This window comes from Phacochoerus africanus, chromosome 1 (genome assembly GCF_016906955.1).
Source record: "Phacochoerus africanus isolate WHEZ1 chromosome 1, ROS_Pafr_v1, whole genome shotgun sequence".
In the NCBI taxonomy this organism is placed as follows: Eukaryota; Metazoa; Chordata; class Mammalia; order Artiodactyla; family Suidae; genus Phacochoerus; species Phacochoerus africanus.
Genome location: NC_062544.1, coordinates 26,797,660 through 26,823,382, shown reverse-complemented (window position 1 = coordinate 26,823,382; position 25,723 = coordinate 26,797,660). Strand labels below are relative to the sequence as shown.

Here is a 25,723-nt window from a genome sequence, read left to right as displayed (position 1 = left end):
TTTTTGCATAATTTCATTTAGGAAAAAACACTAGGTGAATACAGAAAACTGCAACCAAGCCAAATGAATCAAGTCATACTCAAAATGCATACACCGCAAAGATCTACTAACCGTCTCAGTTCATCTTGTGTGCTATCAGACTCATTCATCCTTTCTGGTGTTATCATTTTCCATCCCATTTCATATCACCTTCCTTCCGTCATTTCATTATAACTCACAAACTGCCACCCTTTGGAAGCCCTCTCCCATAAACAAACTTCAGGTCTTCTTCATGATAAAATGTCACATTTATTCCACTATTTAGTGTTTCTTAACCATTTAACATATATAAAACTCTACTATACCTTTTATTAGATTTCTTAATTAGTTCATTTTGAATGTGTCACTGACAAAGTGTTTGAATTTTATTTCCATAATCCCACTTCTCTAATAAGCCCTATGGTTTTAATGCATAATACTGCACGGCACTGTCACTTTTAGGAATGTCTATGTCATGTTACAGCAAAACTGACTACATACTATCCTCTTTAAGTTGTAGGAAAAAATACAAATAGTATAATATGATAAAATAAGTATATAAGTTAAAGAAAGTATGAATAGTAAAGGCAAGCCTGGAACAAAGTTAATACACCAAAAGCATTAAAACTGGACAGTGAATTCAGCTATGAGCATCCTAATGGAGAAGTAATTGAGGTAACAAATATGCCACCAAGTCTATCAGAAAAATATATGGAAAAAATTTTAAAAGGAAAAGATTCCACTTCTAATTCTGGCCCCAAAAGCCAGGCTACCATTTGAAAAAAGAGTGAAGAAAAAGTAAATACTTCAATATTTAACTAAAAATAGCTTCAATGGAAACAGCTCCAAAATCCAAAAGCACTGGTAACAGCTGTTTCTGACAACTGTAGTGAGAACTTTGACATAAAAAGGAAAAGTTCTCATGACTAGTACCTTTCAACCTCAATTTTTATTAACATTAAAATTACATAGCTATACAAATAAAAAATAAGATAAAGCACAGATTTTCCTAGCATTAAGATAAATCTGTAAGAGGTTCCTCCTATGGCTTATAGCAATATGGTTCTCCTAAGCTTCACTACCTGCTATCTTTCATTTCAATAACAAAACTTAAGAAAATGACATTGTCTTCTGAATATGAAAGAAAATCTGGTTTATTTACTTCCAGAATTTTTATGTTTCATATCTTGAAAATTTTTAACCTGGAAAGGAAATGAGGAATCCATATGTGGGTAGTGGTAACCCCTAGGAGGGTAATCTCAAAATAATAAAACAACCAAATGGGAGACAAACCAAATTTCACATTTAAGCTAAGTACCAATAAGCACACCTTCCCAAACTGCCTGAGCAAAGGTATTAGCTAATAAGTTTATTACTGAAGGCAAAAAATTTTAATAGACTGTATTTCTATTATTTTAGTTGAATGTGTTTCTCATAAAATATTCTCACGTTATGCTTATTACATAACCTATTATAGCGTTTCAGCTCAGTAAGCAAGTACCAATGGTAACAAGTAAAACAGCAGCAATCTCATCATCACCAGGCCAAGATAACAGGGAGAAGCCACACCAACAAGAAAATGCATGTTCAGAAAGACACCTGGGAGAATGAAATAAAACAGCTGGAAAAATTCCCAGGCAAAAGTTAATAGAAAGTTGGAAAGCAATGCACTAGAGGCTATTTAAAGTGTCAAATGCCTATAAGACAATAACAACAATATTTAGCATTTACGAAACAAATTAGAATATAAAAGTGCTTCCTAGGAAAAAACCTTCCTTAGCTCTCACAGCGACGTGAAGACACTGCTACTGTATTACTATTACCATTATTCTCTTTCTCTGACAAAAAAATATGAAGGTCAAAGAGGTGAAATGACTTGTCACAGTGGGCAAGCTGGGACTGACTCAGGTTGTTTTGATTTATTTTAAGTTTCTGCTGGCCTGCTGCTTTCAAATGTGGGCGAAATCACATATTTCAGTAATAATCAGTAACTCAAAACTCTACTGAGTCCAAACTTATAGACAGTCTTTTGGAGTTTACTATCATCAGACTGATACTTCAGGTATTACCGCACTATAGAAAGTTAATATGGAGTTCCCGTCGTGGCGCAGTGATTAACAAATCCGACTAGGAACCATGAGGTTGCGGGTTCGGTCCCTGGCCTCGCTCAGTGGGTTAACGATCCGGTGTTGCCGTGAGCTGTGGTGTAGGTTGCAGACGCGGCTCGGATACCTCATTGCTGTGGCTCTGGCGTAGGCCGGCGGCTACAGCTCCAATTAGACCCCTAGCCTGGGAACCTCCATATGCCGCGGAAGCGGCCCAAAGAAATAGCAAAAAGACAAAAAAAAAAAAAAAAGAAAGAAAAAAAAGAAAGAAAGTTAATATGAAATACTTTTTGACTAACTGAAGTCAAGCAAAAAATATATCACAAGTCTATTAGAAAACATACATAAAAGAATATAAAAGAAAGATGGAAAATTCAATCTCTACTTTGGTCCCAAAGGCTAGCCAATTATTTAGGAAAAAAATGAAGAGAAGGGAAATACCTCAATATTTAGCTACAAATGTTTTGATGGAAACAACACCAAATGCTGTGAAGACAAAAAATTTGATCTATAATCTTTGCCTAAAGGGCTAGCTTATGAAATGTGTGGAGAGAAAGAATACATGGGGGAAAAAAAAAAACTATACAAGAAGATCAAGATAAGACTTATGAGGTGGAAGATGTTGAGAAACTAGAACTTTCACACATTGCTGGTAAGAGTGCAAAATGGTACATGTACTATGAAACACAGTTCAGCAGTTTCTGTAAAAGTTAAGCATAAGGTTACCTATGACGCAGACCTTCCACTCCTAGGTATCTACTCAAGAGAAATGAAAATACATGTCCACATAAAGACTTGTATGTCAATGTTCATGGCAGCATTATTCACAGTGGTGAAAAAGCAAAAACCACCCATATGGCCATCAAGTGGTAAATGGACAACAAGCTGTCATACATCTATATCAGCCATTATTATTCTACAATAAAAAAGAATAAAATATTGACACATGCTACAACATGGATCGACCTCAAAAACATTTTGCTAAGTGAAAGAAGCCAGATACATAAAAATGACATATGGTATGATTTTATTTACATGAAATATCCACAAAAGGTGAATCTCTAGAGGCAGAAGGCATCTTTGAAGTTGGTGGTATGGGAGCAGGACTAACTGTACATGAGCATGGGGTTCTGGGGGGGATGATGGAAATGTTCTAGCACTGACTTGTTCACACAATTCTGTAAATTTACTAAAAATCAAAATTTATACACTAAAGTGAAACTTTAATGTAAATTATACCTCAATAAAGCTGATCAAAAGGAAGTTAGGAAGGAAAAAAAGAGGGAGTCGGAGGGGAGGTGAGGGAAGAAGGGAAGAAAAGAGGGAGATGGTGAAGGAGAATTAATTGATTTATATAGGTAATTAAACTTAAGCTATGCTTTTTTTTTTTTTTGTCTTGTCTTTTTAGGGCCACACCCGTGGCATGTGGAGGTTCCCAGGCTAGAGGTCTAATTGGAGCTATTGCTGCCAGCCTACACCACAGCCACAGCAATGCATCTGCAACCTACACCACAGTTCACGGCAACTCCAGATCCTTAACCCATTGAGCAAGGCCAGGGATCAAACCCACAATCTCATGGTTCCTAGTCAGATTCGTTTCCACTGTGCTAGGATGGGAGCTCCACTTAAGCCACACTTTCATTTGCATAGAAGATTAAAAAGATAACATTCCAAGTTGGAGAAACAATATAAGAAAAGGCACTAAGGCAAAGATAACATGATATGAAAAAAACACCTTCTGGCAACTAATATACTTGTAGTAATAAAAATACAAGGCTACAAAAGTGATCCATCAATTACAAGCTCATGAAAGTACTTGACCGTAAGGCTGAGGAAATGGTATTTAACTGCTGAGCAGTAGTAAGCCATTAAGGTAGAAAGCAGTGTGCTGGACACAGAGAACAGGCCATAGAATTAACGTGAGAGGTAATGAGGTAGGTAGTCTGGCACTGTATCATGAAAGACTGAGAATTTTGGAGCTGATGTAAAAAAAGAGTGTGAATATTAAGGCAATCTTCACATTTTCCATTTTAACTGACTGCCAATTATTCTACTGACACGTCACACATCATAACATTCTAATCTACTTGCAGAAGCCAGAGTAGTAAAACTCAAGAAACTCATAAAGGAAACAAACACATCATTTTTTTGTTAGAAATTGTGTTGTAGGTTTCCACTTTTCTCTTTTTTCCAAATTTTCTTTAGTGAGTATTCCTTTAAAAAAAAAAAGTGTCCATTTAAAAGATATAAATCAAAGAGACAATCTGAATAGGCCTACATCTTTTAAATAAATTGAGTCTATAGTTAACAACCTTCAGAAAGCAACAGGCCCAGAGGGGTTCACTGATGAATTCTACCAAACATTTAAGAAAGAAATTATACCAATTCTTTACAACCTCTTCCAGAAAAAAGAAGCAGGTGGAATTCCTCCTAACTCATTCTGTAAGACCAACATTACCCTATTACCAAAACAAGACAAAAACATTACAAGAAAAGTTGTAGCTGAGCCAGTATTTCTCATCTATGTGGAAATGAAAATTTTCAACAGACTATTAGCAAAGCATATCCAGCAACGTATAAAAAGAGTTATACACCACACCTAAGTAGCATTTACCCCAGGTATGCAAGCACGGTTCAACATTTGAAAATCAATTAATGTAATCCATTACACCAACAGACTAAAGAATAAAAATTACATGATCATAACAGATACAGAAAAAAGATTTCAAAAAATCCAGTACCCATTAATGATTAAAAAATCTCAGCAAACCAGGAACAGAAGGGAACTTTCTCAATTTGATAAAGAACTACAAATAAACTATAGCTGATAAATAAAATCAAAGAGCTAAATAAATGGAAAGCTATACCATGTTCATGGACAGGAAGATTCAATGTTGTCAGGATGTCAGTTCCCAAACTGATCTATATGTTTCAATGCAATCCCAATCAATCAAAATCCTAGCAATTTATTTTGTAGACATTGACAAACTTATTCTAAAGTTTCTACAGAGAGACAAAAGATCCAGGTAGTCAACACAGTACTAAAAGAGAACAAAGTTGGAGGTCTGACACTACCTAACTCCAACACTTATTTTTATAAAGCTACAGTAATCAAGATTGCATGGTACTGGTGAAACAGGCAAATAGATCAATGAAACAGACCCAGAAAAAGACCCACATAAATACAGTCAAATGATCTTTAAAATGGAGCAAAGATAATCTTTTCAACAAATGGTGGTAGAACTGGACCTCAATGTGCAAAAAAAAAAAAAAAAAATCTAAAGAGAAAAATTATAGTCCTTACAAAAATTAATTCAAGATGGGTCACAGGCTTAAATATAAAATGTAATTACTATAAAAACTCCTAGAAGAAAACATAGGAATAAAATCTTGAAGACCTTGGGTTTGGTGATGACTTTTTATAAACAACAAAGGCTTGATTCGTGAAAGAAATAATTGATAAGGTGTATTTCATTAAAATTAAAAGCTTCTGCCCCCTGAGAGACAATGTCAAGACAATGAAAAGACAAGCCACAGACAGAAAAAATTCTTTGCAAAAGACCTATCTGATAAAGGACCATTATCCAAAACATACAAAGAACTTCTAGGAGTTCCCACTGTGGCTCAGCCGGTGAACAACTCAACTAGTGTCCATGAGGATATGGGTTCCATCCCTGGCCTTGCTCAGTGGGTTAAGGATCTGGTATTGATACAAGCTGTGCTGTGGTTTGAAGATGCAGGTCGGATCTGGCAGTAGTAGGTCTGATTCAACCCCTGGCCTGAGAACTTCCACATGCCGAGGTGAGGCCCTAAAAAGAAAGAAAAAAAGAGAGAGAGAGAGAGAAAACTTCTAAACCACAACAATAAGAAAACAAACAATTGCTGTAATTTATGTCAAAGAGTTAAAGCAAGAAAAGAAAACAAACCACCTGATTTAAAAATAGGCAAAAGATCTAAACAGACCCCTCATCAGGAAAATATACAGATGGCAAATAAAACACACGAAAAGATGTTCGACATCACCTGTCATCAGGAAACTGTATATTAAAAACAAGATTCTACTATACACTTGTAAGGACAGCCAAAATCCAAAACACCAAAAGCACCAAATGTTGCCAAGGATGTGGAAGATATGAACTTTCATTCATTGGTGGCAGGAACGTGAAATTAGTACAGCCCCTCTGGAAGGCAGTTTGATTTCTTACAAACTTAAACATACTCTTATCATACAATCGAACAATCACTATCTTTGCTATTTACCCAAATGAGGTGAGAATTTATGTCCACCAGAACCCCTGCTTTATAGCAGCTTTATTCATGCGTGCCAAAACTTGGAAGCAACCAAGGTGAACAGATAAACCGTGGTACATCCGGACAATGGCTTATCAGTCAGCACTAAAAAGAAATGATCTACCAAGCCATCAAAAGACATGGAGAACCTTAAACACATATTACTAAGTAAAGGAAGCCAATCTGAAACGGCTACACACTGCACAATTTCAACTATATGACATTCTGCAAAAGGTGAAACTATAGAAAGCAGTGAAAAGATTAGTGGTTGTCATGGGTTAGAGAGGAGGGAGGGATGAATAGTTGGAACATCGAAGTTTTTTAGGGCAGTGAAACTCTTCCATGTAATACTATAATGGCAAATATGTGTCATTTATACATTTGTCCAAACCCACAAGATGATCAACACCAAGAGTGAGTGGTAACATAAACCCATAAACCCATTCTAGTGCAGGATGATAATAATGGGGGAAGCCATATATGTGCTACTTTTTGCTTAGTTTTGCTGGGAGCCTAAAAGTGCTCTAAAAAATAAAGTCCACCTAAAATGTGTGTGTGTATAAACAAAATCACATTGTTATCACAGGTTTATAATATATGAATCCTTAATTTTAAAATTGTAAATTTTCTCTTTTGCTTTCTGAAGCACACAAGTCCATGAGCGCATGGATAAATCCTCCTCTAGGTTTGTTTCATCTCACAGGTTTTTGGTAGATGTCCTTTATCAAGTTGAGGAAGTTTCTCTTTGTTCTTAGGTGCTTAGAGAAATATCAAATATATGAGGCAAATGACAAATCACTATGGGATTTGACCATTCAAAAACTGAGCTTAAAGAACCATCATACAAAATACTAGATTTTAACTTTTCTGTTACACGAATATGAATGATGTGAATTTGAGGCGAGAGAGCAGAAATAAGTCAACAGTCTATTTCTAATATGAACAAAGATAACAACAAAATCCCAATATACCTCAACTATTAGAGCTTTGTCCACATGAAAAGCAAGCTCACATACACATAAAATCTTAAAATATTACTTCTGAAAAACATATTGGTACTTCATAGAATCAATTTCCTACCACACTAAGTTCCAATCGCTATTCATCCATACACACATTATTTTTCTATAAGGAGAAATATAATACAGAAATATGCTTTTGATTTTTATATGCATTCCATATGACTCTGATATAGCATCCTGAGAAATACTGGAGAGTAGATTTTTTTTTTTTTTGGTCTTTTTAGGGCCTCATCCGAGACCCATGGAGGTTCCCAGGCTAGGGGTCCAATTGGAGCTGTAGCTGCCAGCCTACACCACAGCCACGGCAACACCAGATCCTTAACCCACTGAGCGAGGCCAGGGATCAAACTCGCAAACTTGTGGTTCCTAGTCAGATTCGTTTCCACTGTGCCATGATGAGACCTCCTGGAGAGTAGACTTCTTTCCCATCATTTAGTTGTATATGAAGTTAAGACAACTGCTAAGAGCATGGACGCCACACAAATTGTGTAAGTTTGAATCAGCTCTACTTCTTGCTAGCTGTCTGATCTTGGGCAAATTACAGAGCCTATCAAATTTAATTTCCTCATTTATAAAATGAGGATGATAACAGTACTCATCTCAGGAGTTTGGTAGATAAAATGAGATAGTGCAAATGTTAGAAAAAGTATAGACAATAAAGTGCTAGTTATTGTTTATTATCAAACGAAGCAAATGCTTTTTTGACTACATTTTTGTATAACACATCATTATTCATCACTCTCTGCATTAAGGAGACTTGACTACTCATCTTTTAAAAATGACAATAAAATAACATGCCTGTTAACAATTTAGCTTATTTAAAAGGAAAATTTATTTTTTTCTTTGCTGTGACTGTGGCATGTAGAAGTTCTGGGCCAGGGATCAAACCCATGTCAGAGCAGCGATCTGAGCTGTTGCAATGACAATGCTGGAGCCTTAACCTACTTTGCCACAAGGGGACTCCTTAAAGTACAATTTGATAAAGAGCATAATAAACCACTTACTGATATCTATTCTCTGTTCAATTGGCAAAGGACTGACTCGGCTAACAAGTTTTGAAAGACATGTTGCTGCAAGGAGTTGAGCATAGGAGGTCTGTAAAGAAAAAAAATTTTACTTATTATTATCATGGAAAAATCAAAACACTACAAAAAGAACTTATCCCTAGCAATAATGAGAACTTCTCTGGTTTTCCAAACTGGCACATTTACAATGGATAAAATACACATGCACACCCGCATAAAACCCTTCGTAAGGGTTGGGTAGTCGAGGAAGGTGCAGGCAGCCTTTTCCAAGACCAAGTAATCGAAAGGAAAAAAATAATTATGAGCAAGTTCAAATAAAATACACTCACCCTATCTCTGTAGCCCTCCATGTTCTGGCCTCCGGTTATCTCTTCCAATCTAGTTCCACTCTACTCTCTCCTCTGACCACAACAGCCCTCTTTCAGTTCCTTTCAATGCTACTCCCACCCTGACCTCCCCACTCCTTTGCATTCATGTTGACAATATTCACTTTGGCCACAAACTGTCTTCATTTAACAGTGTACTCAATCCTTCAAAATTTGGCTCCATTATTCACTATACTCTCAGCGATTTCTTCTAAAGACAGTCCTTTCTTCTCTTCTCTAGACCAGAGGTCAGCAAACTAAGTAAGTCCCCTGGACCAAATCCTGGCTGTTTTTGCAAGGCCCATGAGCTATGAATGGTTTTTATTGTTTTAAACAGGGGGAGGCGGAAGATTCAGATAATACTATTTTGTTATTATTATACATGGAATCCATATTTCAGTGTCCATAAATTTATCAGAACACAGCCAAACTCATTTACATATTATCTATGGCTGCTTTCAGACTGTGACAGCAGAATCAAATAGTTAAAACAGTATATGGTGCTTACTGCCTCTCAATGCTGCTCAATGCACTTTTATAAACTGCAATGATGTCGTTATAACACTACAGCACGCCTGGAGTGCCGTGAGTACCACCAAAATGTGACATGTACCTTTCAGTATTACCAGTGCATACCCAACATGTCAAAACAAGAAAAGATAGACATGGACTTCAAATGTCTAACTTTTAGGGCATGGTGGAATGTGAATTATTTTGTCACTGAATTAGATAGCAAAGCAATGTGCATTTTATGCAATGGCACTATAGCTGTCCTAAAAGAATACAGTGTAAGTTGATCATACCAGACTAAGCACTGGTGTCAATATTTCTAACTCACAGGAAATCGACAGTGGAAAAAGGGAGAAAATTTAAAACAGAGTGTCTCAGAGTAGTGGAATTTCTCCACTACAAAAAATAAAGTGAGGCCGCAACCAAAATTAAGTTTCAAAAGGGCTCATTTACTAGCCAAGTAAGGAAAGCTACTTACGAACAGAAAATTAATTAAATCATCATTATTTCACTGTAGTAGCCAAAGTTATATATGCAGAGAAGATAAAACTTCAGACTACCAGCCATATAATGGCCATACAGTTGAAGATATCCAAACAACATCAAAAGTCAATTTGAAACAAGGCAGATGATCTGGAGGTTCTCCTTAGTTCTTGATGATTTCATAGTTACCAACATGCACTGCTCATACTGTTGCCAATATTACCTATTTATTCCAGAAGTCAACACTAAGTTTGAAGTGACTAAGGAATTAATCTCTATGAAGAGACTGCACGCAACTACTGGCAAGAACATTTTCAAAGAAGTTGAGAAAACACTAATTCTGTACAACCTGAAGTATATTTGCTAAAATGAGTCACGAGTGGTGGTAAAAATATATGGAATAGAAAAGGCGTAGCTGAACAAATATAAAAAGCTCGTAAAAATGTAAGAGTCTAGAGTCTGTGGTTATTCATTTTATTATTCAGCAGTAGATACTCTGTAGTAAATAGTTGAATCTATTATGTATTAATGAATCAGTGGTGTTAAGAGTGGAAAATTCACTTTCGTGAATTTATCTTCACCTCTGGGAATTTCTGTCAGCTATAAAGCTGAAACTTCTGACTTGCTCTACCACACAGTAATTCAATAGCTTGGCAATGGTAAAGTTTTACTGAATTTTTTTTTTTTTTTTTGGCTCAGGACTGAGACAAATTTTTCTGAATGAGAATAACCATTTTTATCCACTACTGTTGAACATCAAATGGCTTATGAAATTAGTTTTTCTGCAAACTTGATAATGTCTTTTAATGAATTCAACCTAAAATTACAAAAATGCCTAAAATGGCAACAGTGCTTAGGATTTAGTATTTCTATGAAACTTACAATGCAATAAAGTCATTTCAATAACAACTAACATGAATTGAACCACAAGTAATATCAAGCTGCTTTATACACTTTCCACAGTTAAAACATTAAAAAGAACAGCAGTCTCTATTCCTGAGTATATTTTCTGAATTCAAACCATGTTCCAGCAGCACTTTTTTCAGACTTTGATGCAACTGCAAAGGAAATTTTCATACTTCAAAATCTATTTAACTGAGCAATTGAGGAGCCTCCACCTAACCTTCAACTGGAAGTGATTAATATACAGTGTAATGACATTCTAACAGGCAAATATCAAGAGAAGTTTTAAGAGAACTTTACACATGCCTTCCAAGAGATGAATATGCTTAAAGTCATATGCTCATGACTGATATCAATATTCTGCAGTACCTATCTATATGAAAAGACATTTTCAGAGATGAAACTTGTAAAATCTCATTACAGATCAGTATTAACATAGGAACATTTGCAGTCAATGCTGATGACAGGAAATACTAACACTGAACCTCAGGCAAAATGTTATCCCCAAAGGAATAATTTCATACTCTTTTCACTAACAGACTTATTTAAAAAACAAACTGTACTCAACTACCATATTTTAAATTTCATCAATAAAATTTTGTGGAAATTTGTTTTTTTTCTTTTCTTATAGACATATTTACAAAACATGCTTGATTTTGCCTCTTGGCCACAAAATCTAAAATATTTATAATCTGTCCCTTTACAGAAAGTTTGCCAAACTTTGCTCTATAGACTCTATAGTCTCTTACTATAGTGCTTATCATATCACCCCATAGTTCTTCATTTATACATCTACGCCTCCTCAGCTAAACTATGTTACTTTAATGCATGTGCATGAAACAGGTAGATAATAGTACGGTGCCTAGTTTTACAACGATAGCAATGACGTGGTAATACTTATTACTGAACCTATACCACTAACCTACATGCATTCATTGACACTGACATCTATCTAATGATCTTTCATTGTTAATTGCTGTTATCAAATACTTACTGTTCCTTGTTCTAATAAAAGTTGACACTTGCTGAGACATTCTGGGCTGTCAATAAGTTCCAGGAGTGCTTTCTCAGCCTCTATTCTTTGTGTAAGATCAGTCCCTATGTAGAGATGAGTACATAATACTTCCAATTCAGCCAAACTCTTGAGAAGAAACAAAAAATTAACATTTTACTTGAGTGAAAAAAAAGTAAATGTATTAATCACAGGAAACAAGGGATGCAAATATCACACCTGTATACACTAAGTCAATAAATGCTTATTGAGCTACCACTACTTATGAGGGGTCACAGTGGTGATCAAAAAAAGTTGATCTTCTATCTCCAAACTATTTAAATTGATAGTTCTGTGATGAAAAAGGAAGAGTATAAAAAGAAGAGGACTTGCCTGATTCAAGGAGTTGGAAAAGCCTTGCCTGAAGGAGTAACATTTATGCTGACCTAAAAGGTAAGCCATATGAAAAAGACTAGACAGCAGCCCAGACAAAGAAACAGCAATCACCTAGGCCCCAAGTGGAGCTTAATCATTTTAAAGCATATTAAAAGGTCTGTGTGACTGGTAAAAAGACAGCAAGAAGGAGATGCCAAATGAAGCTAAGGAGATGAGTGACGGAAATTATCATGTGCAGACATTATGCCAATTTACATTCTTTTTCAAATGGTAAGAATGTCAATGGTTCCAGATATAAAAAAGAAAAGATATATACGGGAGTTCCCGTCGTGGCGCAGTAGTTAACGAATCTGACTAGGAACCATGAGGTTGCAAGTTCGATCCCTAGCCTTGCTCATTGGGTTAAGGATCCGGCGTTGCCATGAGCTGTGGTGTAGGTCGCAGACGCGGCTCGGATCCCGCGTTGCTGTGGCTCTCGTGTAGGCCAGCAGCTACAGCTCCTATTAGACCCCTAGCCTGGGAACCTCCATATGCTGCAGGAGTAGCCCTAAAAGAAAAAAAGACAAAAAAAAAAAAGAAAAGATATAAATATATGCTAATGTGAGTCTTCTGAACTAATGACTTTTAGTGCAGCAGGTAAACTACAGCACGACTTTTAGAAACTATGACTCGACCCTATGGTTTATAACAGTGTAACAACTAGGTATCATGTTACACGTTCTTATTTTACAGACACAAAGGATAATTCATTCTGGCTACCATCAAAAAACACACACCAAAACAAACAAACAAAACAAAACAAAAAAAACATCGATAAGGATGTGGAGAAAAGGGAACCCTCCTACACTGTTGGTAGGAATGTAAAGTGGTGCAGCCACTGTGGAAAACAGTATGGAGGTTTCTCAAAAAACATACACATACCCCCAACATTCATAGCAGCATTATTTACAATTGCCAAGATATGGAAGCAACCTAAGTGTTCATCAACAGATGAATGGATCAAGATGTGGTGCACGCTCGCGCGCGCGCGCACACACACACACACACACACACACACACACACACACACACACAGGAATATTACTCAGCCATAAAAAGAATGGAATTTTGCCATTTGCAGCAACATGGATGGACTTAGAGGGCATTATGCTAAGTGAAATAAATCAGAGAAAAATACTAAATGATATCACTTACATATGGAATCTAAAAAATACAACAAACTAGTAAATATAAACAAACAAAAAAAAAACAGAATCAGAGATAGAACAAAATGGTAGTTAGAGGAGTGTGTGTGTGTGGAGAGAGGCAATACAGGGGTACAGCAGTGTGAGATACAAACTACTGGGTATAAGACAGGGCTACAAGGATGTACTGTACAACACGGAATACAGTCAATGTTTTGTAATAACTGTAAGTGGAGTATAACCTTTACAAATTGTCTAGAAATATACATGGAAGAAAAACAAATTTTATAAAGAAAAAAGAATAATTCATTCTGTTTATAAATACAATCCCATCTAAAGACATAGGTCACACGGATAAAATCTGAAAGAAAAAATTTTAAATGAGTTCAGTATTCCTCTTAGCTTTAGAGAATTTTTGTTAAAGGCATCTTACTAAAACAAACTACTTGGGAGAATTATTCTTTGGAGGAGAAAAAAAAAGGGCACAGATTTCATCATCAGGTGGGCATATGAAGGTAACGAGATAAAGAAATGCTTTTTTTTTTTAACCCTTTCTGGCCTGAATTTTTATGTGGCAGCCATACAGCTACACTAGCCTAAACATTCCCTCAAACGCATATATCTTTGCCTAACAGGAATATACAAGAAACACTGACATGAAACCTCCTCTAGCTTCCTTTATTCTTTCACTTCTCTCAACTTTTCAGTTTCTTTATGGCATTTCCCACTTCCCTATTCAAGTCAGAGCCCAACATCCCAGACTAGGATGGCTTTTCCGCTACAGCAAAAAGAAAAGTATACGAAAGGTTTCAAATTTAGATTAAGGACCTCAAATGAACCACATTTTAAACATTTTCTTTACCTAAATTGACCCAACAAGCTCTCAGAGTGCTACTACATACTATTCATAATACAAAAATTCACAGAAAATTTATAGTTTTTGAATATGTATGAATTTCCACATATTCTCCAAGGGTAAAAAAATACAAAAATGAAAAGAGCTACCTTTCTCCCTCCCATGACTCATGATCAACCTCAGAAGACTTCTCCTTCATCTAATAAATTTGAAGGGTTGAATTTCAAAGCTGATAATACCCAGAATAACTTAATGATAAACTGATCCTGCTGTCCATCATGCATTCATCTAGGTCTAAGAATCTCTGAAGAAGCAGACTTTGAGTATGAAAAGAATGAGGCAGAAATAGAGGCAAGACCTAACTGTTTAAAAACAAAAGACAACAAAAAAGTGAGACTAATAACAGCGTACCTCAGATTTGTTGGGAAGTTTAAATGAGTTTGGGCCACATAACTCCTGGGACACATTACACACGATAAAGTCCACTTGTTTGTTATTGGCATTACCTAATAATCATATTATAATGGGTGAAACTGTACCCTCCTAAAAGATATATCCAAGTTCTAATCCCCAATACCTCTGAATGCTCCCTTATTTGAAAACAGGGTTTTCGCAAATCCTTAAATTTGCGAAATTTAAGATCTGGGATGAGATCTTTCTGGGCTTGGGGGAGGCTCTAAATCCAATGATTTAGAGAGGGCCATGTGAGATGCAGAGACACAAGGAGAAGGTCATAGGAAGAAGGAGGCAAAGACTGGGGAGATGCACCTACAAGCCAAGAACACCAAGGACGGCAAGCAGCTCTCAGAATATAGGGACGAAGCGTGGGACCGCTTCTCCCTCAAGACCTCCAAGAAGAGACCAACCCTATCAGCACATCAGTGTCAGACTTCTGGCCTCCGTAACTATAAAGGAATAAATTTCCGGGGTGTTCCCGTCATGGCGCAGTGGTTAACGAATCCGACTAGGAACCATGAGGTTGCGGGTTCGGTCCCTGCCCTTGCTCAGTGGGTTAACGATCCTGCGTTGCCATGAGCTGTGGTGTAGGTCGCAGACGCGGCTCGGATCCCGCGTTGCTGTGGCTCTGGCGTAGGCCGGTGGCTACAGCTCCGATTAGACCCCTAGCCTGGGAACCTCCATATGCCGCGGGAGCGGCCCAAGAAATAGCAACAACAACAACAACAACAACAAAAAAGGAACAAATTTCCATTGTTTAACCCGCTCCCAGTTTGTGGTCATTTGTCACAACAGCCCCAGGAAGGTGACGAAAACATATTAATCAATTCAATGGAACCTAAGTAAACCTATTTGGAAAGATTCTGGAAAAGTTCTGGAAATTATTTTCTATGTTTTGCTGTACTGATTTAGAGAACCTCAACACAGAACAAGTCTGGCGTGGATTTAAATAGTGTTTACTTTAACAATGTTACCCATTACCCTTTTTCCCCCAAAGGTATTTCAAATTATTAGCATTGAAAGTCAGTGCAAGATAAAAAGGGAAAAGTTTGAACTTTCTCTTAAGATTAAAGCTGGGGGGGGGAATTAAATTATTTTTTCATTGTAATGAGAACAAGTAAACAAGTGCCTGGCATACTAAATCCTTTTTAGAGATAAGGATACATAGATAAAGATCCTTATCCTGTTGGACAAGCATTATCTAAACATTTCAAACAGTTAAACTCACAATGTGATGACTGCTGAGTGACTAAGCAATCTTCTGATTAGCATCTGATTTTCTAGAAAATCTATCTATAGATGGAGACTTTATTTTTCATGGTGAACCGATAAATTTCACCCTAGTTTTATACACTGATGTCTGAGAATATGGTTAACATAAGAATGCCTCAGAGAAATGGATCCCTTCTCAATTTGTTGACAAACCAGGTTTGAGTTATGAAACCTTCTATAAGGGCTTCATTGAAACATCAGAAGCTCAAATAAATAACAGGTAGAACTGGACATCACTTAACTCCCACAGGTTAACTATCAAATACAAACAGACATCATCCAACTTCCAGAACCTAAGAGACAATGACATAATCCTGCCTACAGTGTAAACAGGGATCTCCCTAATTATTCCGGACTCATCTCTACCCTCTGTCCTTGACATACAATTTACCTCTAAATGATGTGACTTCTTTCAATACCGTAATTCCTATCATGTGTCCATTAATAGGTAAATGCTTAGAAAGAGATTTAAAAAAAAAAAGAGTACATATTGTATGGTTCTATATAAAAGAAAGCAGGTCAGTGGTTTCAGGCTTGGAGGGAGGAAAGAGGGGAAGAGGAGGATGGGAAAGCAGCAAGGGGGAACCACAAAGGCGCTTTGGGGGTGACAGATATGTTCGCTATCTTGATTTCAGTGACAGTTTCACAGGTCCCTACTTATGTGAAATTCATCCAACTGCACATTTTAAATATGTGCAGTTTATTATTTGTCAATTATACCTCTAGAAAGCTGAAAGAAATGAAGGGCTTTTTGTTCTAGAGAAAAATGCCCCTAATAATAAAATAAATCAATGTACCACAAAAATCCCACCTCAATTAAATTTAAACTATTTTCAATTACTTCCCTGAATCTTTCCTGCCTTCTGGAATTAAGCTCCCTGACATCCATTAATAGAAAATGCCTTCATCTTGAAGTTACTAATTTCCCACAAACTCTTTGTGTTTTCCTCCCTTTACCATCTTTTCCTGAGCATACCTAAAGGCTTATTCCTGAGCCCCTTAGAACTCCTCCTTCTACAATGAAGTAGGTAGTATTTGTTTTAGTGCTTTAGTTTCTCCATCTTCTATTTTTAAAATCAATCCTAAAAAGTAGACTCCAGTAAAATGCATATTTTTAGCACATCCATTTCACAGACAAGAAAAAACCACGGCTGAGAGATCAGGTAGACATGTGCTGCTCAAGATAAAGTAAATGATCCGTTCTGAGCCCAATACGAATCCGTAGGCCCCAAGTACATGTTGTCTCCTCACTACCCTGCCATCTTGCCACCTTTTTCTTGAGTCATCATCTACCTGCAGATATGTCCTAGTCCATACTTCCTACCCTGTCTGTTCACCATCTTTACCTTTATCTACAAAGTTCTTCTTCTTGGAAAGGCAGAAATGTGTTGGAAACAGCCCCAAAGTATCAGAAACCGAATTGAACATATTTCCCACAGACTTACACATCACGTGTCCCTTTGTTTTCAGTGGTTTCGGAAGTGTAGACCTGAATCTAGATTTACAATCTTTTTTTTTTTGTCTTTTTTTTTTGCTATTTCTTTGGGCCGCTCCCTCGGCATATGGAGGTTCCCAGGTTAGGGGTCAAATCGGGGCTGTAGCCGCCGGCCTACGCCAGAGCCACAGCAACGCGGGATCCGAGCCACGTCTGCAACCTACACCACAGCTCATGGCAACGCCGGATCCTTAACCCACTGAGCAAGGGCAGGGACCGAACTTGCAACCTCATGGGTCCTAGTCAGATTCGTTAACCACTGCGCAAAGACGGGAACTCCTAGATTTACAATCTTGATGTTATCATTTGTTCTTCCCTCTCTTTAGTCCCTCCTGTAAAAGAGAGTTTGGCCTTGCCCAAAAAAAAGTTTGGCCTTTGGGAGATAATCTACGTCTGTGATTGGGTGGGGGGAGGGGGAGAAGCTGACCGCATCCCATAGTTTTAAACTGGTGGCTGGCCACCCCAGAAAGAACAACCCACTGGTTTTAGGGTGGGGACTTACATATGTGGTTTTTGTTGTTGTCTTTTTAGGGCCACACCCAGGCTAGGGGTCAAATCAGAGCTGCAGCCACAGGCTATGCCACAGCCATGCCAGTTCCAAACTGCAACCATGACCTATGCGCAGCTTGCGGCAACACTGTATCATTAACCCACTGAGTGAGGCCAGGGATCAAATCCGCAACCTCATGGATACTAGTTGGGTTCTGAACCTGCTGAATCACAAGGAACTCCTAGGGTAGGGCTTTAGATCATCACATGGTATCATCTGACTAAAGACCATGATCAATCATGTGGCAATCAACCAGTCAATCAATCATGACTACCTAAAGAAGCCCCAATAGAATTCCAGAATTTAAAGTTCAGGTGCACTTTTGTGGTTTGCAATACTTGGTGCTTACTGCCACGGATACATGCTAGGAGAATAACATGTCCTGAGGACAACAAAAGCTTTGTTTGGAACCTCCCAGGCACTGCCCTGTGCATCTCTTCTTTAATCAATTTCAATCTGTGTACTTTCCCAATAATAAAGTGCAATCCTGAGTATGATAACTTTCAGTGAATACTGTGAGTCTTTTTGTTAAACTATCAAAACTGAGGGTGGTACTGAGAAACCCCCAAACATGCAGTTTGTATCAGAAGTGAGGGTAGTTTTGTGAATTGTGCCTTCAAACCTTGAAGTTTGGCTAATTCCAGGTACATAACCTAAACTGTCATAAAGTCCTACCAATTCCTTTAAAATAAAGACTCGGGCTCAACATCTTAACTTGATATTCATAGACAGTAGAGCCACAGAACATTATTTTCTGTGGCCTACAGTGCCCCAGATTTCTTTAAGGGCTTCTTTGAGAATGAGAGTGGACACTTTGGAATCTGTCCAATTACATGACATTAGCAAATTATTTAACTTTTCTTAACTTCACTTTTGAAATTGCAGGTGATAACATCCACCTTCCAAAACAGCTGTGAAAATGAACACAGAAAAGACAAGAGAAAGCTTAATCCAGTGCCTGGCACACAGCAGATCTACATGAATTGTAAATAATCCTTTCAGTTAATTATAAAATACCATGTAGCTCTTCTGTCTATAGTTTCCCCTATTCAAATCTATAATGCCAGGATGATCGTTCCCAAATCCATTTCATCAGGTTACCATTCTATTCAACTATAAACATTCACAATCACTTCTAGATCAAATCAGGTAGCCTGTCTAGGCATTAAGAAACATGACTAAGAGTTTCTGCTGTGGCACAGGAGGTTAAGGATCAAGTGTTGTCTCTGTGGCAGCTTGGGTTCGATCCCTGGCTAGGTGCAGCAGGTTAAGGATCCAGCAGTGTTGCAGCTGTGGCTGATTAGATCCCTGGCCTGGGAACTTTCATATGCCATGAGAGCAGCTGAAAAAGAAAAAAAAAAAAAAAAAGCAGCAGCAGCAGCAGGACTATAACCTCAGTTTCTGGAATAACCCTGAAAGCAAAAGAAGAATCAACCAACTGCATCTCCTTCATTTTTCTTAATGTTATCCTTTTAAATCATCTCTAGATTACTTATAATACCTAACACAATATAAATGCTATGTAAATAATTGCAAATTCAATGTAAATGCTATAGAAATAGTTGCCAGTGTGCAGCAAATTCAAGGTTTTTTGAATTTTTTAAAAAATACTTTCATAGTTGGTTGAACTAACAGATGCAAAAGAAAATACACAGAGACAGCAGGTCAGCTGTGTATACATACCGCTCAAGCTAGGTGTGTGCTCAAAATCTACCACAAGTGTGTGAAAGTTCACAAAGTGCTAGGTACCAGTTATCCTAAGTAATAAATGCTCCTTGGGTTAACTGACTAAGAATATGATCCATATGCTGAAAACAAATCAAACTGAGAAGGTTCACAGCTTTTTTCTGGCCCCCCCAAACAATCAGGTCTTTTAGCTGCCCAACTCCACTTTTAAGCTGCCCAGAGCTCCTGTGAAATCCATTCCTGGGAAACCAAGTTGGGAAGTTTTAGCATTAGCAGCTAATTTTTCCAACATTACCTAAATATGAAGAAATTTTCCAGACTGGGTGATTTACTATTTCTAAGTCTGAAAATGTCACAAATAGTTTCAGTTTAGTTCTGTTTTTATTTTTTTAGGGCCGAACCCGCAGCATATGGAGGGTCCCAGGCTAAGGGTCTAATCGGAGCTGTAGCGACCGGCCTACACCACACCAGAGCCATGCCAGATCCGAACCGCATCTGCAACACACACCACAACGCACCGCAACACTGGATCCTTAACCCACTGATCGAGGCCAAGGCTCGAACCCACAACCTCATAGTTCCTAGTTGGATTTGTCTCCACTGTGCCACGATGAGAACTCCAAATTTTAGTTTTTAATTCGTCTTCAAGACTTACACCTAAACTATGAACATCTGTTTGCCTATTTACAATCCCAAAGACTTTCACGTGAGATTCTTCTTGTGAAGATATTTCCCAGAGGGCATATTTACTAAAGTGGTAATAACACTACTTTGACCTGGAGACCCTCAAAATGGCAAGGAGTCCAAAGGTAAGGTGTGAGACTTAACTACCTCCTGAGTTGTCAATTACCTCACAGTAGAGTGGGTGGTTTAAAAGATCCTTAGGAAGAATCAATAATTAAGTAAAGAGTCATTGTATCACAGGGGGCCCAAAGAAGTCTACAAAGGGATGTGACACTGAGATCACTGCCACCCTACTATGAAATTGCATATTTCTCCTAACTCATCTCCTGCCATGCACAGCCTCCCCTGCTCCCTTTCCTTTTTATATGAACCCTATGCTCCAGCCAGACTTCCTGCAACATGCAACGTTCTTCCACAATTCTTTGCTTTGGCTCACACTGTCCTTTTGCCTCTATACCCTTTCCTTCCTCTTCGCCCGGCCAACTCCTACAATTCTTTCAAGATCCAACAGACTGCAAGTTCCCTGAGTGTACAAGTCATAAAGTTTTGCTAGAGCTGCATCTTAGGTGCCTAGCAAACTAGGAATTCAATAAATAAGTAGATGAATGGAAACTCAAAAGTCTTGCCTGAGAAGCATAGCTGTCTCACACCTTCTCCACACACACACACACACACACACACACACACACACACACACACACACACGGCTGATTGCCCCTTTTCAAAGTTCCCAAGATATCTTGTGATTAATTCTATCATATCATTTTTCACATTTACTGTCATTATCTGTGAATTTCACGAAGGCAAGAATGGTAGATGATGTAATCCTTTACCCCAGAACTTCTTCAGTGCTTGAAACACGTGGGGGGCGATGGGAGGTTCTATAAATGTTTGTTGAATGAATAACTGGATGCAGATGCCAGAGTGCCCAAGAATACAGGAGCCTTCCTTCTCCAGCCCGCGACCCATCCAGACTCTCCCCGCGCTCCTAGCGCGCCCTGCCCCCGTTTCCTCCTCCAATGAGGCTGCAGCAGAGCTCTCCTTCGCAACTCCCCACACATACAGCCCCTGCCCGCTCTGGCCAATTAAAGTCCAACTGCTACGCCGATCCTCTGGCGGACCCAGGCCCCCTCTCGAGCTCAGCCCTAACTGTACGATGGAACCTTGGCTGGCGACACTGCGGGAAGGCTGGTCCCGCCCGGCGGAGCTCCCACCTGCTTGGGCATCGCCAAAGCCGCCCAGAGCGCCGTGCGGCGGTACAGGGGAAAGCGGGCTCCGGCGCGGCCGGTCCCCGGCATCCCACCTCCCCCGCGGGGCGAGCTCCGAGCCTGGTCTCTATCCCTCCACCCCTCGCCCCCTAGCTCGGGCCGCCCCTTCCTCGGGCCCGCTCCCGAGTAGTGCAGCCCAGGCCAGTGTCCGGGTCCCCGGCCGGGGCTGGAGGCTGGGGCTCCGAGGTGCCAGCCCCGCGGCCCCTTTGGCCTCCGCCGCCGGCCTAGGCCCTCAGTCTCCAGACCCCGGCGTCCCGCCGGCTTCCCGGGGTGGCGGAGCGCGGACCCGCGGCAGAGCCCACTGACCTGGAAGTGCAGCGCCATCTTCCCGGGAGGCGGCGCCGGTCGGCGCCCCGAGCGCCCGAGGGAAGGAAGCGTAGGCGGGCGCCGCGGAAGCCCCAGCAGCCCGCGGGGTCCCTGCGCCGCTCCCTCGCTTGCGAGCTTTGCTGCGGGGCCTTCGCGTTCGAAGCTCGGGATGGGGCGGGACCGGCGGGGCGGGGCGGGGCGACGGAGGCGGCGCGCGCAGGGCGGGCCCGAGGGGCGGGGCCTAGGGGCGGCGAATTTTAACCGCCCCCTGCGTTCAAGCTTCAACTGCCGCTGCCTCAGGTGGGTCTTGACTTCTGACCCCTTCCACTTGACACAACTACCACAACCCAACTGTCAACCGCGACCCCTGACTTTACATCTCCCATAGGCTCTCTTGACCTCTAAGCCCTACAAGCACAGCTATTGCCCTTTGCTTCTGAATACCCCGTCTCCGCAACCTTTCTCGTCTCCTAACACCCACCTGCACGTAACAGATCACCCATAACCTTTGACTCCCACGTGCCAACTGCTGTCCTTCACCCTGTCTCCCAGAACCCACCTTTCACTTGTTTTAAACTTCATTTTGCTTAAAATTAAACTGACAGTCTCAACATATTGTTAAGCTGAAAAATTCTAGTTCACCTCTTCTGGTATATATTTCATTTAATATGAACTTATATTTTACACGAAATGATCCCATTGGAATGAGAATTTATTTGAGGAGAAGTAGGTCAAAATCACTGCTTTCTGGTGCTTCAGAAGTTTAACACTTCTAGTTGAGGGACATTGTACTTTAGTGTGAAAAATTACCTAAAAACCCTTATAATTTCAGGTTTTCTAGTGGCAGATTCTCTCGGCTTTGTTAACATGAGAACATCTTTATTTCACCTGCATTTTGTAAAAGGATAGTTTTGCTGGGTATAGAATTCAATTTTTGGATTCTTTTTAAACATTCGTTCAGCATTTGCAAAATGCCTTTCCTTTGATTTCTGGTTGCCATTGTTTCTGTTCAGAAATGAGCCATTGGTCTGATGTACTTCTTTGAAAGTAGTTTGTCTCCTTCTCCCACCCATGCCTGCTTAAAATTTTTTCTCTTTCTTTTTTTTCTTCAGCAGTTTGAGTGTGATGTAACTCACGTGTGTGAGAGAGAGAGAACCTGCTTAGGGTTCATAAGGCTCCTTAAATATGAAATCAGTGGAGTTCCCACTGTGGCACAGTGGCTTAAGACTCTTACTGCAGTGGCTCAGTTCTCTCCAAAGATGTGGGTTTGATCCCCAGCCCAGGAACTTCCATATGCTGTGAATGCAGGCAAATACACACACACGCACGCACACACACACACACACACATACATATGAAATCAAATATTTTTAATCAGTGTTTCAAAATTTTTGGTCAGTATTTCTTTAAATACTGCTTCTGTCCCTTTCTCTTTTCTCCTTCTGGAACTCCAGTTATGGGTATTTTCAACCTTTTGGAGTTTTCCATATGTCTCTTATACTCTTTTCTGTATTTTCTATTTTTTGTTTATTTTTCTTAATGTGCTTTGATATGTATTTTTTACTGATCTTTTACCCAAGACAGTAGTAACTCTATTGTTATTCAATCCCTCTATTGAATTCTTAACTTTAATCATAATATTTTAAGTTCCAGAATTTTCATTCGATGCCTCCCTTTCCATTCTTCAAATAGATCCCAAGGCTCTGGTGAAATTCTGTCATTCCTCTATTTTCTTGAATATTTTAATCATATTACTTAAAGCTTCTAACTTGTAACTCCAGTATCTGAATCTGCTGTGGGTCCTCCTGGGTTTTAGCATTTGGTCCTATTTTTTCAAGCATGCCTCTTAATTTCTTATTGAATGTCAGACAGTGTAGGAGAAAAACTGTAGAGGTTCTGGATGATAACAGCTTTCTCCAAAGACGGTTTTGTTTTATTTTGTTTTATTGTAGTAGGCAGATAGAATACCAGTGGATCACTTTGACCCTATTGAGACTTGGCTTTAGGCTTTCAAATTTGGGTTATTTCAGTTTTACCCTTATTGCTGGGTCATGGTCCTTAATAGATCTAACAATAAAAAGCCTAGGATATTTACTAAGACACCTTCACCCTATTGACTTGAACTCTAATCTCTGTCTCCCCAACACTGTGAAGCTGCTAAAATCTCTGTTCAACTCTTTAGATGCTGCAATTCTGAGTTTCTTAAAGTCTCTCCCTGCACATATGCATCTTAAAAATTGACTGATGGGGAGTTCCCGTCATGGCTCAGTGGGTTACCAAACCAACTGGTATCCATGAGATGTGCGTTCAATCCCTGGCCTCACTCAGTGGGTTAAAGGATCCAGCATTACCATGAGTTATGGCGTAGGTCAAGATGTGGCTTGGATCTGGTGTTTCTGGCAGCTGCAGCTCCATTTCTCCACCCCTAGAACGAGAACTTCCATATGCTGCAAGTGTGGCCCTAAAATAAATAAAAGAATTGACTGATGATTTGCAGGATCTATACACAGATCTTTGTGGGCTCACATCTCTGCAGTTTGCTCCTCCTAGAATTTTGTGCCTCAAATCTCAGCTTCCTTTTTTCCTAAATTCCCTTTTCTGCTTCTAGCCTTCTGAGATTGCTACTGCCTATTTAGCTGTGTTACTCCTTGTGCCGTTTGGAAAATTCTTTCTGGGGGAGGATGGATGGAGTGAAGCTGAGGTGAATGTGGATCTTGCCCTTGCTCCTTTCATGCCCAAGGCTTGAAGCCAGTCAAGTCCCACCTTTGTTGGTTGTTCTCTAGTTGTCCTTCAAGCAGATCTTAAATGTGTGTGAGTATGTGTGTATATGTGTGTGTGAGAGAGAGAGAGTTGTGAATATATATTAAATTATTGTTAAATATATATTTTTTGGCCATGCGTGCAACATGCAAAAGTTCTAGGGATTAAACCTGTGCCACAGCAGTGACCCAAGTCATAGCAGTGACAATGCAGGAACTTTAACTCTCTCAGTCACCAGGGAACTCCTATAGTTTATTTTTTTAATAGTTGTTATATATGCAACATAGTTGTTAAATATGTATGTTTATTTTTATTTATATGTATTTGTCCTGTTTTTATCATTGTTTTCAGTGGGAAGTCTAATCCAAAATAAGTTAATTCATTATGACCAGACTATTTGCATCTTCTATTCTTCACCCTTGATTTTCATGGCTCACCCACAGCCCATGAATCCTCATCCCCACAGCTCAACTCCTAAAATCTTCAACATCTTCATCCTGCCATTTTGTATTCCTAAATCCTAAAGGTTTTGATTCCTGTATTTTAACTTTTATTTCCATGTCCCAAGACTTTTTATATCCCATCTCATTTGTGATTCCCACATCCCAGCATTTCTGACTCTCCCACCCCAAGCACCAGTGTTGATTTCTGACTTCCCTGTTGCACCTGCCACACAATAAATACCCCATTATTTTAACTGCCTATTGCCTTTGCCCAGCTTCCAACTTCTTGGTCTCCACCACATGTTAAAGCTATTGTTTTAAAGGAGCACTTCTATTACCACAATTTTTAGGTCCTTTAGAGAGGAACAGTTACTTGAGACTTGACCATTTGGCTTTTTTTTTTCTCCCCATTCCAGAATATCCTTGGCACAAATATAAGCTTGTGACAACAACAGCAGCTGACTATTATGTGGATTCACCAGGTAATTCTGGAAATGAGAAGCCCAATTATTTTTTCCTTTTAAATTTCAGTGACCACTTAAGATTTCTGCTTTAAACACTTTTCCCATGATTTTCTGTCAACAAAATATGCACACAACTCCATACTTTTTTTTGTCAATTAACAAAATTTAAGATAGAATTGTGTTACTACAGC

General features: G+C 39.1%; 1 protein-coding gene across 5 annotated transcripts in view; it reads right to left on the bottom strand.

Moving 5' to 3' along the window:
- The window catches only part of RANBP17 (RAN binding protein 17), a 332,066-nt gene extending 310,085 nt beyond the window's left edge, over positions 1-21,981 (bottom strand). For 2 of the 5 annotated variants that reach the window (XM_047786195.1, XM_047786281.1), the window contains exons 1-3: positions 21,866-21,978; positions 11,716-11,862; positions 8,440-8,530 (exon numbers count right to left, since the gene is read on the bottom strand). In XM_047786195.1, the coding sequence (XP_047642151.1) occupies positions 8,440-8,530; positions 11,716-11,862; positions 21,866-21,883 (256 nt within the window). In that variant the 5' untranslated portion in view covers positions 21,884-21,978. Of the gene's footprint in view, positions 1-8,439; positions 8,531-11,715; positions 11,863-21,865 lie in introns of all 5 variants that reach the window. The other 3 variants (XM_047786108.1, XM_047786368.1, XM_047786458.1) reach the window with 3 other exon arrangements.
- Positions 21,982-25,723: the final 3,742 nt, after the last annotated feature.